Genomic DNA, 18821 nt, shown 5'->3' on the forward strand with positions numbered 1-18821 from the left:
AATCGAGAAACACAAGGGTAGTCAGAAGCCAAGCCAATAGTCGGTAACGGTACGGGCTGGCGAAGTACAAAATCAGGAGACAAGAGGATAAAGAGGTAACAGGCAAAAGGTCATACACAATATAATGCAATAGTACTTTAGGCTATCAACAGAATCTGGCTAAGTGTGGATCCCCAGCTCCAGCTGGTTCTAGCACACTTTGGGATCTGACTAGGGTCTGAGTGCTAACACACAAGTATTCGCTGACTGCAGACAACTTGCAACTGACAGAATGCCTGCTTTTATACTGTGCTGGACTCAAACAGCCCGCCCAGCCATTCAACCAATCACAACGTGGCTCAAGGACCTTGCAGTACAGCTCAAGGACCTTGCTGAGGTCAGCTGACCAGCTGGTCAGCTGACTCTCTTTCTAAGAGTATAAAAGGCTCTGCTGCACACGCGCGTGGCCCCTACGGGGTCCAGACTGTCATGAGAGGTGTCTCGGCGAGCAGCATGCCATGAGGCCTGTGAAGGTGTTCCAGGAGTGCAGCCTCGACGTGGAGTACGCTGAGAGGTCTGCGACTGAACGGTGGATCGTGCTACCGCTGCGGACGTGGACGTTTCTCCGCGTTCCGCATGCGGCCATGCGGGCGGTTGCGCTGCTGATGCGGATGCGGACACACGTCCGCGTTCAGCCTGCTGTTGCCTCATTACACCTAGCAACCAATCAGAGGAGGGGAGCCTGGCCCTCCCCTCCTCTATATAAGGCGGGGGCCATCTTAGGGAGCCCGTCCTTGCTTGTGGCTTGTGGTACTAAGAGCATCTCCAGTGCTGCTGTGTCTTAGAACAAGTGCTTTTCTTGTGCTAAACCCAACATTTTACATCCTATACACCTTTATTACACATTTATTGAATTGATTTATAGATTGATAGTGATTTGAGTGTTATGGTTCAGTCAGCTAGTGTAGTGTATATACTGTTTACTGTGCTAGGCTAGTGTTAGGTCTGTGTACAGTCTAGGCCTGCTAGCCTAGGTAGCCTTAGCCTACTAGCTTAGGTAGGTTAGGGATTATAGTTAGTTGTGTACTAGTACTAGTTTAGTTAATTTGTACTGTTAGTCTGTGAGTTTATTAGCTTCAGTACTGTGTTAGTTACTGTACAGGCCAGCATCTGTTGTGATCTGTGACTGGCTGTGTGTCATCTGCCCGACCCTATTGATTGCGTCCGTGTGTGACAGACTTTTATTGTCACTCACTGTCTGTCACATGAGTTAGTTATCGACTACTACACTACTACTAGGGGTTATAGTTAGTTGTTACCTACGTACTAATTTACTTAATTTGTACTGCTATAGTCTGTGAGTTAATTTAGTGCCGCAGGCTTCACTACTACTGTGTAATAGTTACTTATCAGGCCAGCATCTGTTGTGATCTGTGACTGTCATCTGCCCGACCCTACTGATTGCGTCCCTGTGTAACAGACTTTTATTGTCACTGTCTGACTGTCAACTACGTTATTGCCTAATCCTTACAATACGACTGACATCTGACTTATGTATATTACTCTGTTGGATTATTGACTACGATTTAGCCTAATTACTCTGTACCTCGATATCTCTGATTCTGTGTTGACTACGGACCGGTCCGGACCTTACTTACCTATTGTAAGTGCGTCAGTTGCCTCACGTTACGCTATCTTATCACGCACCAGCGTGACACCTGGTCTTTCTGTAGGTGCTGTGGTACCACCGCTAGGTGCCATAGCCCGTTACGTTGCTTGCTGCCAAACGTCACTCCTCCTCCTCCTCCTGCTGCTGCTGTATTTAACCTCCTGCTGTCTGTGTTCTCACCACCAGGGTCCACAGAATTATGCGCTGCTGCCATGCGCCACGAGCTATTACGCTACAAATGTAGCTATGCTGTTGAAGAAAACATTTTACAACAGTTGAATTCTGTAAGGAAAAAAACATTAAGTTGGGTACAAGAGGAAGAATATGAACACACACACAAAAAAAAGAAGAAGAAGAAGATGGTGATGAGAAAGAAGATGGTAAAACAGATGAAGAAGAAGAAGAAGATGGTGATGAAAAAGAAGATGGTAAAACAGAAAAAGAAGAAGAAGAAGATGGTAAAACAGAAAAAAGAAGAAGAAGAAGAAGAAGAAGATGGTAAAACAGAAGAAGAAGAAGAAGAAAACGGTTAATGGCAGTGAATAAGAATAAACAAGAAATGCAGAACAAAGTTTTTCATCAATTTTTTTTTATTACACCTATTTAATTGTGATTTCTCTTTAAAAAAAACAAAAAAACTTTAAGGCCATCGAATTTGTGATCACGACTATTACCCAAATTAAATTACCCAACACGACTCGAATTCTATGGTCGTGATGACGGCCGAATCCGATTTGACCCGGACCCGAATTTGAATGTACTCGAATCGAATTTGGGTACATTCGAGCATGACTGACTATCTGCATGCACTATGCACTATCTGCATGCAGTTTGTGTCATGTTAGTCATTATTAGTGACAGTTTTCCCCCGATACTCCATCGTCCTCCCACATCCAGAGAGTATACAGATGACAGAGGTTATTTGGTCCTACCTTATATTGGCCCTAGACTACAAAAGGTACATAAGACAATAAATGACTATGGTAGGGATTAAATACACAGTAATGATGATAATAAATAGGACAAAAAATCCCCCCCCCACCAAAAAAAAAAAAAAAAAAAATCACATGCCAACATGAAAAACAAAGCAAAACAAAAAAAACGCTAGCTTTTCTGAAACGTGTGGTGTGAAAGAGTGCGTAGTGATGACAACTTGTGATGATCTTACAGGTAACCGGTTTGCTCTGTTCCACAGGGATTGCTGCCATGAATTGCTGGGACATGTTCCTATGTTGGCGGATAAAACATTTGCTCAGTTCTCACAGGTATGTGTCATCATGGGGTACATGTGTTCAGCACTAACATGACCTGTTCTCAGGCCTCTCCAACAGAAGTTATGTGGCTCAGTTTTCACAATACAGATTTAACTGAGTTTTTAACCAAGGCAATTCAGTATTTGAAGCATCCGCTTCAAAGTTAAGTAAGCTGAGTTTACTCAAATTAACTGAGTTTACTTAAATAGTCTCATCTAATATAAAGGCAATGTGAACCACAGAGGATTAACAGAATGGCTGCACCCACATCTCCCGAGCCTATATGCACAGAAAACCAGGTGCAAAGTTAAAGTCTGGCACAATAAAAACATGTCTCCCAACTCCTTATGCTAAGTACACATATGCAATACTGTCATACCAGAATAAAAAAGGAACTGGAAATGTAGATGTTGGATAGCCAAGCCAGGGCCGGGCCGAGGCAGAGGCTGGAGAGGCTCCAGCCTCAGGGCGCAGTGTAGGAGGGGGCGCACAACTCACTCAGCTATCATTCCCCTATTGTGTTTGAAGCTGAAATAAATAAGAAAAGGGGATACATGGCAGTGACTGCAAGCCAGATAACTAGAGATTAAGGTGTTGGGGGGGTTGGAGGCCCTAGGGCGCCTCTTAGTCTAATAGCAATCAGTGTGTGACGGCTGGGTGCCAGGGATGGAGGGGCGCACTTTGGTGTCTCAGCCTTGGGTGCTGGAGGACCTTGTCCCAGCTCTGAGCCAAGCCATATTGGGGCTGGGGGTCAGCCAGATCTGGACTGGTGTAATATAGTGGCAGACAGTTTAAAATGATACAGAGAAGCCCTCCTGAACCCCTCATAGGTACTTCTGTTTTATAAGATATTGCTTCCCCTGTTCCTTCACTAAAATTGAATTGAAGTTTTCTGGTACTTCCATGAAACACAAAGGCCAAGCCAAATCCTAAACAGAAACCATACCCCCCCCCCCCCCCCCCCTTTTATTGCTCCCGAACATTCCTAAACTGTTGTTTTCTCTCTGTGATAAATATTATCTTCTTCCTTTGTACAATATTAGCATGAAAACACAGCTGTCTTTATGGAAGGCCCCAGCTGTACATTGCTCAGAATGATATATATATACACACACACACACACGTTCTCACTGTTATGTCTTTTTTGCAGGATATCGGCTTAGCTTCATTGGGAGCAACAGATGAAGAAATAGAAAAACTAGCAACGGTAGGAACTATTCAGTGATTGTATGACTATCTGGGATACCTTCTATGTTGCAATAAGTGCACTGATTAATGTGGCAGTGACTCAATTAAGTAAAAAACAATAAACTATATGCTTTGACTGCTGTTTTTAAATATTATTACAGTCTAATTCCCTACAGCAATCACTATGGTGGTTAGGGTGTTTTTTGTGTGCAAAATGATTAATCCACCAATATGATTATGACTGAGTATAAAAGTTAAAGCAGCCAGAGGAAATAAAAGGAGGGGGGGAGGGGGGTGCATGCTAATGGTGGTGCCAAAGCAGTGAAATGGGTGCCCAATGAGGATAGTAGCTGATTGGCTATTACATAGGATACAATAGTTGTAGCCAATTTTAGACAATTGGCTACAGCTAGCGATTGTTTGGGGCCAGGGGTTTGTGTTTGTACTTAGTAGGAATTAGGAGGGGGAGGTTAGTCTTTGGCACTTGGAAGATGGGGGAAGGTTTAGTGTTAGGCTGGGGTTGGGATAGTTTTAGGTACTAGCAGGGAATGGTAGCCAGTAAATATTCATAATTTTCCCCTAAGTTTTCTCCAAGGAGAAAAAATGAATTTTATATGGGCTTCAATGAAAGTACTAAGTTTTCATTGCTAATGCAAACATATACTTTTTTTATTGCAGCTATACTGGTTCACAGTGGAGTTTGGTCTGTGTAAGCAAGATGGAGAAGTGAAAGCTTATGGTGCCGGTCTGCTGTCATCATATGGTGAATTGCTGGTAAGTGGTTTTACACAATAAGCCCCAACTCCAAGCTAAAATGTTTTCAGCATTTGTGTAGGCAGTGGCACTTAGTGGAAGACCTTTTTATCTACTATAGGTAGAAACTCCTTGATGAACTGAAATAAAAGGTAGAAAACCCAAAGCTCAATATAGTGTAGTATGTATTGGAAGATGGTTGAGAATGAATGAAACGTAAGTAATATACTTACAAACCTGGGTTGCCTCCAAGGCAACCACTGTAAAGGCAGGAGGGGAGAACAAGCCTGTCCCCACTCAGGATTAAGACATCGCTCTCTGTGGATAGTAGAAGGAGAGGGTGTAACACCTTTCCACCAAGGGTGGATATCTTGATATGTAGAGATGTACAGAGGCGCCACAAGGATAAAAATTGCTAAAAACCGTTTAAAACGTTTGGGAGGCGGTGGTGGACCAGCCAACCCAAAACAGACAAAAGTACTGTCGATTAAAGTTGTAAATAATTTATTGACCTACTCCTAAGACAAAAAAAAAAGTGGGATCAGCGCATCACCAGGCCGCCTCTGAATGGCCTCAGCTCAGAGATGCGCTGAGCCCCCCCAGAAACTGCAAACGCACCTTGAACCCAAACAGAGGCTCTGCATATACACCAAAGGAAAACTATTAAGTGGGAGCAGCTGACCAGAAGTAAATCAATCAAACATAGCAAAGAAATGAACAGCGCTACTTAAAAACAGATGAGTGCTTACCTGCAAAAAAGTGCACACCCCACTCATGGGATTCAAATACACAATGAGCATACACATGACCTGTCTACCACTTGGAGGATGTTAGTTTCCGCTAACAATTTGCAATTTGTTAGGTACTTGTCCCTCCCACTGTCGAAGAAGTCTTTCCTCCATGGGAGGGGACCTAACACTAACTAAATTCTACCTATGCATATGCATAGCCTGGGCGCGCTACCAGTAAAATTGAGAATTGCGCAAAAAAAGTGGGATCAGCGCATCACCAGGCCGCCTCTGAATGGCCTCAGCTCAGAGATGCGCTGAGCCCCCCCAGAAACTGCAAACGCACCTTGAACCCAAACAGAGGCTCTGCATATACACCAAAGGAAAACTATTAAGTGGGAGCAGCTGACCAGAAGTAAATCAATCAAACATAGCAAAGAAATGAACAGCGCTACTTAAAAACAGATGAGTGCTTACCTGCAAAAAAGTGCACACCCCACTCATGGGATTCAAATACACAATGAGCATACACATGACCTGTCTACCACTTGGAGGATGTTAGTTTCCGCTAACAATTTGCAATTTGTTAGGTACTTGTCCCTCCCACTGTCGAAGAAGTCTTTCCTCCATGGGAGGGGACCTAACACTAACTAAATTCTACCTATGCATATGCATAGCCTGGGCACGCTACCAGTAAAATTGAGAATTGCGCAAAAAAAGTGGGATCAGCGCATCACCAGGCCGCCTCTGAATGGCCTCAGCTCAGAGATGCGCTGAGCCCCCCCAGAAACTGCAAACGCACCTTGAACCCAAACAGAGGCTCTGCATATACACCAAAGGAAAACTATTAAGTGGGAGCAGCTGACCAGAAGTAAATCAATCAAACATAGCAAAGAAATGAACAGCGCTACTTAAAAACAGATGAGTGCTTACCTGCAAAAAAGTGCACACCCCACTCATGGGATTCAAATACACAATGAGCATACACATGACCTGTCTACCACTTGGAGGATGTTAGTTTCCGCTAACAATTTGCAATTTGTTAGGTACTTGTCCCTCCCACTGTCGAAGAAGTCTTTCCTCTGTTTGGGTTCAAGGTGCGTTTGCAGTTTCTGGGGGGGCTCAGCGCATCTCTGAGCTGAGGCCATTCAGAGGCGGCCTGGTGATGCGCTGATCCCGCTTTTTTTGCGCAATTCTCAATTTTACTGGTAGCGCGCCCAGGCTATGCATATGCATAGGTAGAATTTAGTTAGTGTTAGGTCCCCTCCCATGGAGGAAAGACTTCTTCGACAGTGGGAGGGACAAGTACCTAACAAATTGCAAATTGTTAGCGGAAACTAACATCCTCCAAGTGGTAGACAGGTCATGTGTATGCTCATTGTGTATTTGAATCCCATGAGTGGGGTGTGCACTTTTTTGCAGGTAAGCACTCATCTGTTTTTAAGTAGCGCTGTTCATTTCTTTGCTATGTTTGATTGATTTACTTCTGGTCAGCTGCTCCCACTTAATAGTTTTCCTTTGGTGTATATGCAGAGCCTCTGTTTGGGTTCAAGGTGCGTTTGCAGTTTCTGGGGGGGCTCAGCGCATCTCTGAGCTGAGGCCATTCAGAGGCGGCCTGGTGATGCGCTGATCCCACTTTTTTTGCGCAATTCTCAATTTTACTGGTAGCGCGCCCAGGCTATGCATATGCATAGGTAGAATTTAGTTAGTGTTAGGTCCCCTCCCATGGAGGAAAGACTTCTTCGACAGTGGGAGGGACAAGTACCTAACAAATTGCAAATTGTTAGCGGAAACTAACATCCTCCAAGTGGTAGACAGGTCATGTGTATGCTCATTGTGTATTTGAATCCCATGAGTGGGGTGTGCACTTTTTTGCAGGTAAGCACTCATCTGTTTTTAAGTAGCGCTGTTCATTTCTTTGCTATGTTTGATTGATTTACTTCTGGTCAGCTGCTCCCACTTAATAGTTTTCCTTTGGTGTATATGCAGAGCCTCTGTTTGGGTTCAAGGTGCGTTTGCAGTTTCTGGGGGGGCTCAGCGCATCTCTGAGCTGAGGCCATTCAGAGGCGGCCTGGTGATGCGCTGATCCCACTTTTTTTGCGCAATTCTCAATTTTACTGGTAGCGCGCCCAGGCTATGCATATGCACAGGTAGAATTTAGTTAGTGTTAGGTCCCCTCCCATGGAGGAAAGACTTCTTCGACAGTGGGAGGGACAAGTACCTAACAAATTGCAAATTGTTAGCGGAAACTAACATCCTCCAAGTGGTAGACAGGTCATGTGTATGCTCATTGTGTATTTGAATCCCATGAGTGGGGTGTGCACTTTTTTGCAGGTAAGCACTCATCTGTTTTTAAGTAGCGCTGTTCATTTCTTTGCTACTCCTAAGACAAGTTGCAATGCGCTTCGTAGGCAACATCCCGCACCCTCAAGCAATAAACAACAGGAGTAACACACAGCACGGAGTCAAATCTACGCTTGGCACCTCTGTCAAGATGAACTGATATCTTATAAATCAATTTTCAAGTACCCAGTATAATACTGCCACTTACTTTACCACAGACTACCATTGCTAACTGATATCTTATAATTATAAATCAATTTTCAAGTACCAAAATATAATACTGCCACTTCCTTTACCACAGACTACCATTGCACTAGGCTGCAAATTTCTCAGAAAGTTTAGTCTGTGCCAGGGGAGCTTTTAGGCATAGGCAGTACAGGCCACTGCCTGGAGTGCCATAGGTCCTGCAGGGCACCATGCCTCTGATGAAGCCCCACCCTGAATGAAACCATGCCTCCCAGATGAAGCCACAGGTGTTTGTACCTTCTTCTGTCCCCTTGTGCCATCTTCAGTTCCCCTGTGCAACCTTTGTGGATGTGTCCCTCTGTCCCCCTGTACCTCCTTCTATTACCCTTTATGTCTCCTTCTGTCTTCCTGTGCTTCATTCAGTCCACCTGTGCCACCTCTGCCTCCTTGTGCATCCGGAGATGGATTAAGTGAAATGGTGCCCTAGGCACCACAAAACCTGCCCAACCTACATTTCCAATCTTACCCAGAAGTACACATATAGCCGCTCACTCCAGAACCTCCAATGAACTTCGCCTGACTGCACCCTGCATCACCCAATCCCATGCATTTCTGCAGGACTTTTCAGGAACTGCTCCAACACTATGGAACTCCCTACCTCCCCCATTAGGGTTTCCCCCTCCTTCAACATCTTCAAGACGGCCCTCAAAACTCACCTTTTTTCTCTGGCCTACCCCCCTCACTAGTGCTCTAAACCCACAGCTGAACTCTGGTCCCCTTCCTTTTGTGTCCCCACCTCTCCCTCTAGATTGTAAGCCTTCGGGCAGGGTCCTCCGCCCATGCACCTCCATTACCACACACCCATCCTATGGATCTGAGTGAACACTTGTGTGAACTCAACTTGCTTAATCTCCATGTTCCCATCCAGTGACTGACTAAGCATTACCTTGTACTCATACTGTGCAGCGTGATCTGGTTTTTCTTGTATTCCTGTATTGTCTTATCACTGTATGTCACCCCTAAATATTGTCTGTAACCTTAATGTGCAGCGCTACGTAATATGTTGGCGCTTTATAAATACAATAAATAAATAAATACATAATAGGCAAGAAACCACTTTGGGCCCAGGCTTGATGGACACCCAGCTTTTTTGGCAAAATTTGTTGGGGGTTAGCATAAACCGGATTGCTAGACTCTCTCCAGGGCATAGGTATCTGCCTAATTTGCCTTGTGGATGATCCGGCTCTGTGTGCATCCCTCCGTGCCTCACTCAGTCTGTCCCAATGTGCCTCCTTTTGTCCCCCTTTGTGCATCCCTCTGTTCCCTTGTCCCACTATCTGTTCCTGTCCTCCGCCTGCACTCCCCCAGTCCAGTTTGTAAAGGCATTGTATAGCGCAGCAGAAGCTCTGCTCTAACCTCTCCTCTGAAGTCCAGGGTTATGCCTGTGCGCAGGGCCGGCCCTAGACTTTTTGCCGCCTGAGGCAAAAAAAAAATTTCCGCCGCCACCCCCCCCCCCCCCCGGTGGGGGCGCTCTGGGGGGCCGCCGAGCTGGAGGGGTAGCTGGCAGGACGGGGGTATTGGGCCTAGCGGCGGGGAGGGGGTCGTACCCCCCCTCCCTCCCTCGCCTGGGTTCCCCGAACTGCGCTCCCCTCCAGCCTTACATAGAAGAAGCAGCCGCTATTTGTAAGACGCACGGGCGGGGAGGACTCACCTCTTCCCAGCGTGCGCTCCACTGACATCACTTCCTGCAGCGTTGCAGGAAGTGACGTCAGTGGAGCGCACGCTGGATCGAGGAAGAGGTGAGTCCTCCCCGCCCATGCCTCTTACAAATAGCGGCTGCTTCTATGTAAGGCTGGAGGGGAGCGGAGGACGGGGGACCCAGGCGAGGGAGGGGGGGGGGGGGGTCCCGCCGCTAGGCCCAATACCCCCGTCCTGCCAGCTACCCCTCCAGCTCGGCGGCCGGCTCCCCGCATGGACGGTCGGATGCCGCCCCTGGAAATTTGCCGCCTGAGGCAAAAGTTTCACCCCGCCTCATGAGCGGGCCGGCCCTGCCTGTGCGACCATCCTATCTCGTTTCTGCTCCCTCTGGTGCTGGTTCTCTTCATGCTACATGCGTTAGGAGATGCTGGGCACTAGGGCGAGTGGTGAGCGGACAGGCAGTAGCACAGCACTGGACTCCAGTGGAGAGGTGAGAGCACAGCTTTTGCTGCACTATACTCTGCATCTACACACTAAGCTGGGCTAGTGCAGGAGGGGGGGGGGGTGCAGTGAAATGTGACAGTGTGTTTATATCTTAGGGACTCACTGTATTATGCATCCACACTGTACAGCACATGGTTAATATTCTCTAGCATGGGGTTGAAACAGGACTTCTTGCCTGGAGTGACAAAAAGGCTAGACACGCCCCTGGTCTGTGCGTTCCCCTTCTTTGAAGTTTAAATAGTAAGATTATAAAATGTAAGCAGGAAAGCAGCAGTCCCATTCATGAATCCTTCTACTAACCTCCCTCACCAGGGTCACCATTAGAAATTTTAGGACCCCTCACATCAGCAGGCCTGCCCCCCCCCCCCCCACAAGGGCCCACCCACTGGCTGCTGTGTCCACCCACTAGCAACCCTACCCCTGTGCCACTGCCCACCACCATTTACACCATTTACAACAGTGGTTCACAATCTTTTTGAAGTTGTGACACATCAAGCCAAATGCTCAGATCTCCTAGAACCTTTCAATAATATTGATAAAATCAATGGGACAGTTAGCCCCTTTCTCCTGATTTGGAATGATCACACAGCACCGACAATTGCACTGCCATCCCCCCACCACCCCTGCCCTCAGACTATAGGTAGTATAGGTAGTTAGTTTGCCAGGAATAGGTTCCCCCAGTAAAAGAAGTCAGGGGTAGGTGCCCTCAGTATAGGTAGCCAGGTGGTGGTGTCCTCAGTACAGGTAGCCAGGTGTAGGTGCCCTTAGTATAGGTAGCCAGACATAGGTGCCCTCAGTATAGGTAGCCAGGTGTAGGTTCTCCCAGTATAGGTAGCCAGACGTAGGAGCCCCCAGTATAGGTAGTCAGCTATAGGTGCCCCAGTATAGGAAGTCAGGTGTAGGTACCCTCAGTATAGGTAGCCAGGCATAGGTGCCCTCAGTATAGGTAGCCAAGCTTTGACACCCCCAGTATAGGAAGTCAAGTGTAGGTGCCCCCAGTATAAGTATGTAAGTTCCATCAGTATAGGTATGTAGGTGCCCTTAGTATAGGTATGTAGGTGTCCTCAGTATAGGTATGTAAGTGCCCACAGTATAGGTATGTAGGTGCCAATAATATAGGTATTTAGGTGCCTGCAGTATAGGTATATAGGTGCCCTCAGTATAGGTATGTAAGTGCCCATAGTATAGTTATGTAGGTGCCCTCAGTATAGGTAGCCAAGCATAGACCTCCCCACTAAGTCAGGTGTAGGAAGCCAAGTATAGGTGCCCCCGTGCAGCATATGCAGACGGCGGCTGCGGCTCACTCACCAGCTCCGTGGGTTCCAGCGCTGATGTCTCTCTTCAGCGCTCTGCTCTGTCTATGTCTCCGCTTCAGTGCTCTTCCTCCACTCCCTGTTTACTGTAGAGTTAGAGCAGAGTTACAAAAAAGTGGCCGCCGATGTCCACATCTTTGGACATCAGTGGCCATTTTCTTGTAGCCCTGCTCTAACTCTACACGGAGCAGAGGCAGAGCAGAGAAGCATGGGAGGGAGACAGAGCGGGGCGGCGGCGGGCGGGGCACATACCCAGAAACCTAGGCATTAGCTAATGCCAGTGTGTTGGGGGGGCCGGGCCTCTCAATTTAGTGTTAAGTGTCCCCCCCTGATGCAGGCCCTGACCTACACTAAGCTACCTCAAGCAAAGTGATTACAAATTTTGTTATGTTTTCAATATATTTATTGAACATTTTAAGAATTACAATGTAAACATTGAAAAATTATGTTAAATTAGTAAGAAAAATACTAGAATAGTAAGTACTTCCTAGGTCGCGGCTCAGCTCCCGATTGGAGGAAGCTAGCGGAGGCATGGAGCGGCGGGGGGAGCCACGCTATAGAGGAGAGGCGAGGGAGGCAATGCGGGGAAAATGGATTGACAAGCTGCCTGGTAAACATCAGGCAAGAGACAAGCAGATTGTTGCTAGCCTGGCGCTATTTATCAGGGGACAGCAGAGCCCGGGGGGTGGGGGACTGGCGGCAGCAGAAGAAGGGCGCAAAGGCATGTCTTTATGCACAGAAAAAGCCTCTGTGTGTCCCATTAAGATTTAATAAATCCGCCTTGGATTCTCTTTAATGAGCGCATAGCCCATAAACTTTATCTCTTACAATGCACTTTGATTTTGTGATGTTCAGAGTGATGTTCCTCCCCTAGTATGCAGTGTTTCTAGTACTGACCATGTTTAATTCTTATAAAACTTGTAAAATGTTTTGAAACTCTGTTGTGCATACTAATTTGGAACAATGCACTTTATATTTATAACTGAAAAACATTGTTTTCATTAGGTTTGTTCAGTATTTTTAGAATTATACTCTAATGGTTGATGACTCAAAAATTATGCTGTCTGCCACTTGCATTGACTATTTAGGAAAGTCAGCAAAAAATATCATATGCTTTATAACTTGGTGTGTAAACATGAGACCAATGAGAAAAAAAGAAATGTAACTTACTGTACCAGGGGCTTCTGCCATCCCCCTGTAGTCCATGAGCTCCACAATGTCCTCCTGATCTCCTCCACTGTGCTGCTGTGAAGTCCACAATCCAGCCGGGTTGCATGCCACTGCACAGGTACTGTTATGGGCCACGCGCCTCTGCCATTACGCTGCTGTTACCAGGAGTGTTCTGTGCAAGCACAGCTACAGTTTCAACAAGTTGCGCATGCCCAGTAGTCTGCGGCTGAGCTAAGTCGCTGACTTTACAGGGCTGACAGAGATGCAACGGATTGGACCAGGAGAATATATTGTAGGAGCAGGCGGAATACAGGAAGCTGGAAGAAGTCATTGGTAAATAAAAACCCTTTTCTCTATTCATCTCAGGTACACTTTAAGACAATGTTTTAGGTGCAGACTGCAGAACCTCCATTTCACACAACACCGATTAGCCCGGCTAGGGGCTGCAAAACTGATATAAACAGAGAGCGAAAATTCCCAGCATTAACAGATGTGCAGACAATTGATCGTTTCAATCGATTCGATACCCACTTAGTAAGGAAAACCGCTAACCCGTCCAATCAGAATGCTGGAATCAATTTGAAAAACTTATCGATTCCATCAATTCTGATCGAGGTACATAGCAGCTTGCCTTGCATTAGTGGGCCTGATCGAACGTTTCCGATCGATTTTACTATCAAATTGGACAATCGATCGTCCAGAGAATTGTATTGTTAATGGCCACCTCTACAGTGATGAGGTGTATATGAACAGGAAGGAATTTACAGGGCTGATACAATGGAGAATGCCGTGCTACATCCCATACTCCATATTGTAAAGCACAATTTTGCATTGTAACCCGTATTTTACAACCTCTAATTATACTGAATGGCACACAACATAATGCTTGCATTTTCCCAGCATATGCAGTTCTGCTGTACAAAGTATTGGTTGAATGTAAAAACTGGCACAAACCAAGGAAACCCTAGTAAATATCAGTGATGCTGTGTGCACTATTATGCATTCGGTATCAATATATCATGTAGCCAGTGAAAAGCAGTTATCTTTATATTGCAGCATGGTGCTGTAACCACACAAAGTGACCACTAGAGGGCATGTGCTAGCTGTGATTCTGCGTTTCTTGTACACGAATCAAGTATTTTCCTCTGCATGGTGTGATAATATTTAGTTCTAGAGTATTATAGACTATTACTATGTAAGGCCATAGCAATATTCACAAAATCCCATGGGGCACAGGAGTAGCATTTAACTACAGTTGCGGGACAAGGCTTCTCGGGTAAATATAACTCTTTTTTTACTTGCAGGCTGCCAGATTTTAGTACCGGACTGAGATCGGGTATTTCCGTGTAGTTCGGAGCCGAAAGCAGCCACAGCGCCCCCGCTGGAGCCAGCAAAGGTAAATATTGAACTGACAGTCGGGTCTATCGCTGGCTGTTCGGAGGGCTGCAGCGAGACTCCCGTGGGACAGAGGACGGCGTGGGAAGCCTCATTAGGATCCAGTGGCGTAGCTAAGGAGCTGTGGGCCCCGATGCAAGTTTTACATGGGGCCCCCCAAGCACTCTATACATAACAATTAATATGGCGCACCAAAACCTGCCAATGGCAACTACAGTGTCAGAGGTGCAAGGAAGGGATGGGGAACAGTTTATTAACCTCCTGAGCGGTATGGACGAGCTCAGCTCGTCCATCACCGCCGGAGGCTGCCGCTCAGGCCCTGCTGGGCCGATTTTTATCAAATAAAGTGCAGCACACGCAGCCGGCACTTTGCCAGCCGCGTGTGCTGCCTGATCGCCGCCGCTCTGCGGCGATTCGCCGCGAGCAGCGGCAAAAGAGGGCCCCCCTAGCCGCCTGAGCCCTGCGCAGCCGGAACAAAAAGTTCCGGCCAGCGCTAAGGGCTGGATCGGAGGCGGCTGACGTCAGGACGTCGGCTGACGTCCATGACGTCACTCCGCTCGTCGCCATGGCGACGATCTAAGCAAAACAAGGAAGGCCGCTCATTGCGGCCTTCCTTGTTTATTATGGGCGCCGGAGGCGATCGGAAGAACGCCTCCGGAGCGCCCTCTAGTGGGCTTTCATGCAGCCAACTTTCAGTTGGCTGCATGAAATAGTTTTTTTTTAATTAAAAAAAAACCCTCCCGCAGCCTCCCTGGCGATCTCAATAGAACGCCGAGGAGGTTAATGATTACCACTATTCAAAGTATCAATAGAAGTGATTATTATGAGCACAGGACCAATAGAGAGCTAATACTGTAGTTGAGGGAGGGCCCTTCAGGGCCCCTCTGGCCCAAGGGCCCCGATGCGGTCGCTACCTCTGCACCCCCTATTGCTACGCCCCTGTTAGGATCCGGAGGCTTCCCCCACCCGAGGTGAGTACCCCCAGGGGATGTTTTTAATGTTACAGAGACTCTTTAAGCTTTACATTCCTGTCTAAAAAAAAAGTAAAACAAAAACAAAGTTTGGCATTTTGTGTTCTTGTTTATATTTGTGCGAAACTAATACATACAATTTTAACGTAATTGAGTTGACTGATATAAGCTGCCATTTTTGTGTCCCCAGCACTCTTTGTCAGACGAACCGGAGGTCCGACCATTTAACCCAGATGATGCGGCTGTGCAGCCGTACCAGGACCAGAATTACCAGCCAGTCTATTTTGTTTCAGAAAGTTTTGCTGACGCCAAGGAGAAGCTTCGGTAGGAAGACACTGATCTGCTGTTGGCTTTAGCCTATGTTTCAACTCACAGCCCCTATTCAATTCACTTTTTCTTCTAAACATAGCCACTAATAATACAATTTGCTGAACGATTGATTACAAACAATTTTTCATCTAAAGACCAGTAATGGGACCAGTAATGGACAAAAATGTCCTAACCAATCCGATCAGATTAATTACATCGATCTAAATTTCAGTTCAATCCCATCAATCAATCCCATGATCTGTTTGATTAGGATTTTTCTGTCCATTAGTGGTTCCAAACGATCATATGTGAGCACTCATATGAAGAATCGTTCCTAATCGATCATTTAGCAAATTGTATCATTAGTAGCCACCTTTAGTTTTCTCCTAGGTGAAATGTTCACACCTTATTGATAAAATGCCTTTTAAGCTACCACCAAGCAAGGAAAGACTTGCTAATTTTCGACAGTACTATTCACCTACTTTTTAGTACTCTTTCAATGGCTAGGTGCTGGAAACTCGAAAGAAAACAAAAACATGGACACTGGGAGCCTGTTCTGGAGTAGTGCATAAGGTGAATGCAGTTAAAAAAGTACGAGTAGTTTGATACTCGCAAGTCTGGGTTGCTAATTTCTAGGCATGTGGGAAAGTACTGTTCCGACTCGGCCTTGTGAGGTTCTGGCAGTCACTGCTTCCAGAAATTATACTTTATGAGGGAACATAAAATATAGGACCTTTTTAGAAGGGTATTGACTTAGAGTACAAGTGCAAAGATCCCCCCCCCCCCCAAAAAAAAATATAGGTGTAAAGAAATATGAAAAAGGCCTACCATAAAGTAGACTACACCACTTAATGGGGTTGGTTCACTAAACCATGCTAACTCATAGCACGGGCGCGCTAGCGGTTTGCACGCATCATAACGGGCATAACGGTTTCCGTGTGCAAACGCGCAAAAATACTGCGTTTGCGCGCAACATTTGTGTTATAGCGCGGAAATTTAAAGTTTGCGCACAGAAACCGGTATGCACGTTGTAACACGTGCAAAGCGCTAGTTCACCGTGCTATGAGTTAGCATGGTTTAGTGAATCAACCCCAATGTATTGAAAAAAACCCCTTTATTTCACACAAAGACAACACATTTGCTGCTTAAAGCCGGTTCTTCAAGTCAAGAGAGTGCCTTAACTAGTAGAATAGGAGCCTGGGGCATTTATAGTCCTGGGTGCTAGAAAGTTATTTGAAACAGAAAATGAAAAATTGTTCCTAAGAAAAAAACTTAAAGGGAAGGTTCAAGCAAAATAAAAAAATGAGTTTCCCTTACCTGGGTCTTCTCCCAGCCCCATGCAGCCATCCTGTGCCCTCGTAGTCACTCACTGCTGCTCCAGTGCCCCGCTGGCAGCTTGCCGACGTCGGAGGTGAGCGGGACGCATTGCGTACATTTTTACGCATTCCCGCTAGTGCAGGAACATTAACACATACATTTTTACGCGTTACTGGTTCAATGCGTACATTTTTACGCAATGAACCAGTAATGCGTAAAAATGTATGTGTTAATGTTCCTGCACTAGCGGGAATGCGTAAAATTGTACGCAATGCGGCCCCCGACCTCCGAGGTCGGCAAGCTGCCAGCCGGGGACTGGAGCAGCAGTGAATGACTACGAGGGCACAGGATGACTGCATGGGGCTGGTAGAAGCCCCAGGTAAGTGAAACTCATTTTTTTATTTTGCTTGGACATTCCCTTTAAGAGAGAAAGTTAATTGAATATGGGCCAGAGTATTCTTTGGTTTGAATATGAAAAAAAGTTTAAAGGGACTCTATATTGATTGAGAAAATTATAGTATATAAGAATGCCTCAATTAGAGGCAATATATGACTTACCCAAAGCAAGTTTCCACATTTCCTGCATGAAATATACTGTATTTTTGGGGCTATAAGATGCTCTTGACCATAAGACGCATCTAGGTTTAGAGGACAAAAACCAGGGGAAAAATCTATACTAAACCTGGTGAAAGGGGCATCTTGTGGATTGTGCTCCTTTTGTACCTCATGCCCCCTTGTGCATCTTGTGTTTGCCTGTGTCCTCTGTCCCCTTGTGCCCTCCTGTGTCCGCCTCTGTCCTCCTTGTGTCCTCCTCTATGCCCCTTTGTGTCCCCCTGCGTCTTCCTCTGCATGGGCACAGTACAGGGAGTCCCTAACATTGCGGTGAGTTGGAGGTTTGTTTTAGCAGGTGTTCACAAGTCAGGAACTCCCTGCATTTGGACTATAAGACACAGTGACTCCCCCCCCCCACACACACACACACTTTTGGGTAAGAAAAAGTGAGTCTTATAGTCCTAAAAATACAGTACATTTGTTCCTTTTGTAATTGTTCTGTATGTTATTTTTTTTGTCCTTAGTTCTTCTGTATGATTTTCCCTGGCAGGAATTACGCTTCTCGAATAAAGAGACCTTTTGCGGTGAGATATGACCCGTATACTGTGAGCATTGAAGTTCTGGATACACCTAGCCGGATTCAGAGTTCCCTGGAGGAGCTGAGAGATGAACTTCAGACGCTAACCAACGCACTCACCATCCTCTCCTAACATGTGCCACACCCACCATTCACCACTCAGCCAATCCCTGCTGCTTCCTTACAGTGCACGTTTACCACTCTGCAGCATTCGCTGTATTGTTTTCTGCTGTCAGTCTGCTTATCTGTACAGAAATCTCTAAAGGTGCACCATCTTATAACACATATTCCAAATACCATGCTGCATTGTCAACCACACTGAAAAGCATCACACTGTAAATCTGTTATTGATGAATTAAAGCCTTTTCCAGACACAGATTAAAATATATCAAATATATCATTTAACAGGTTAGTAATCAGACTGCTAAAATGTGTTTTTTTATTTGTGAAACGAGGTGTCTGTGGCACCAAATCCCATCCTGAAATAATTGTGATCACATGACCAGAAGCACAGAAGTACAGGGACTTCATTTCAGGCTCTGTAGGGCTGTTGCTGGCTAGATTGCATTATCTTTTGGCATAAAAGACACCCTTTTTATTTTGCCAAAAATGGGGAGAAAAAGTCACTGTGTCTTTTATTCCAAATACAGGGAGTCCCCGACTTACGAACCCCTGACCCCTCATGCTGTCAGGGCCTACCTGTATTGTCCCCGTGTCCTCCTCTGCACTCGCATGTCCTCCTCCACTTCCCCTCAATAAATGAAAGCAGCAGCAGCATGACTCACCCAATCCATCGGAGCCTAATCCCACAGCGATCAAGGACTTCTCCTTTCCCTTACTAATTCCCTAGTGCCGGCTTCTGCTGATGACGTGATCGCCGTGGGCTCTGATGGTTTGGGTGAGCTGTGTTGCCGGT

The 18821-nt window shown here is 46.1% G+C and overlaps 1 protein-coding gene across 2 annotated transcripts in view; it reads left to right on the forward strand.

Moving 5' to 3' along the window:
- The window catches only part of TH (tyrosine hydroxylase), a 116774-nt gene extending 98464 nt beyond the window's left edge, over window positions 1–18310 (forward strand). For both annotated transcript variants that reach the window (XM_068261513.1, XM_068261514.1), the window contains exons 9-13: window positions 2844–2913; window positions 4052–4108; window positions 4768–4863; window positions 15341–15474; window positions 17879–18310. In XM_068261513.1, coding sequence (XP_068117614.1) covers window positions 2844–2913; window positions 4052–4108; window positions 4768–4863; window positions 15341–15474; window positions 17879–18038 — 517 coding nt within the window. In that variant the 3' untranslated portion in view covers window positions 18039–18310. The remainder of the gene's footprint in view (window positions 1–2843; window positions 2914–4051; window positions 4109–4767; window positions 4864–15340; window positions 15475–17878) is intronic.
- The last annotated feature ends 511 nt before the right edge of the window (window positions 18311–18821 follow it).

The sequence above is a fragment of the Hyperolius riggenbachi genome, chromosome 11 (assembly GCF_040937935.1).
Source record: "Hyperolius riggenbachi isolate aHypRig1 chromosome 11, aHypRig1.pri, whole genome shotgun sequence".
NCBI classification, from domain to species: Eukaryota; Metazoa; Chordata; class Amphibia; order Anura; family Hyperoliidae; genus Hyperolius; species Hyperolius riggenbachi.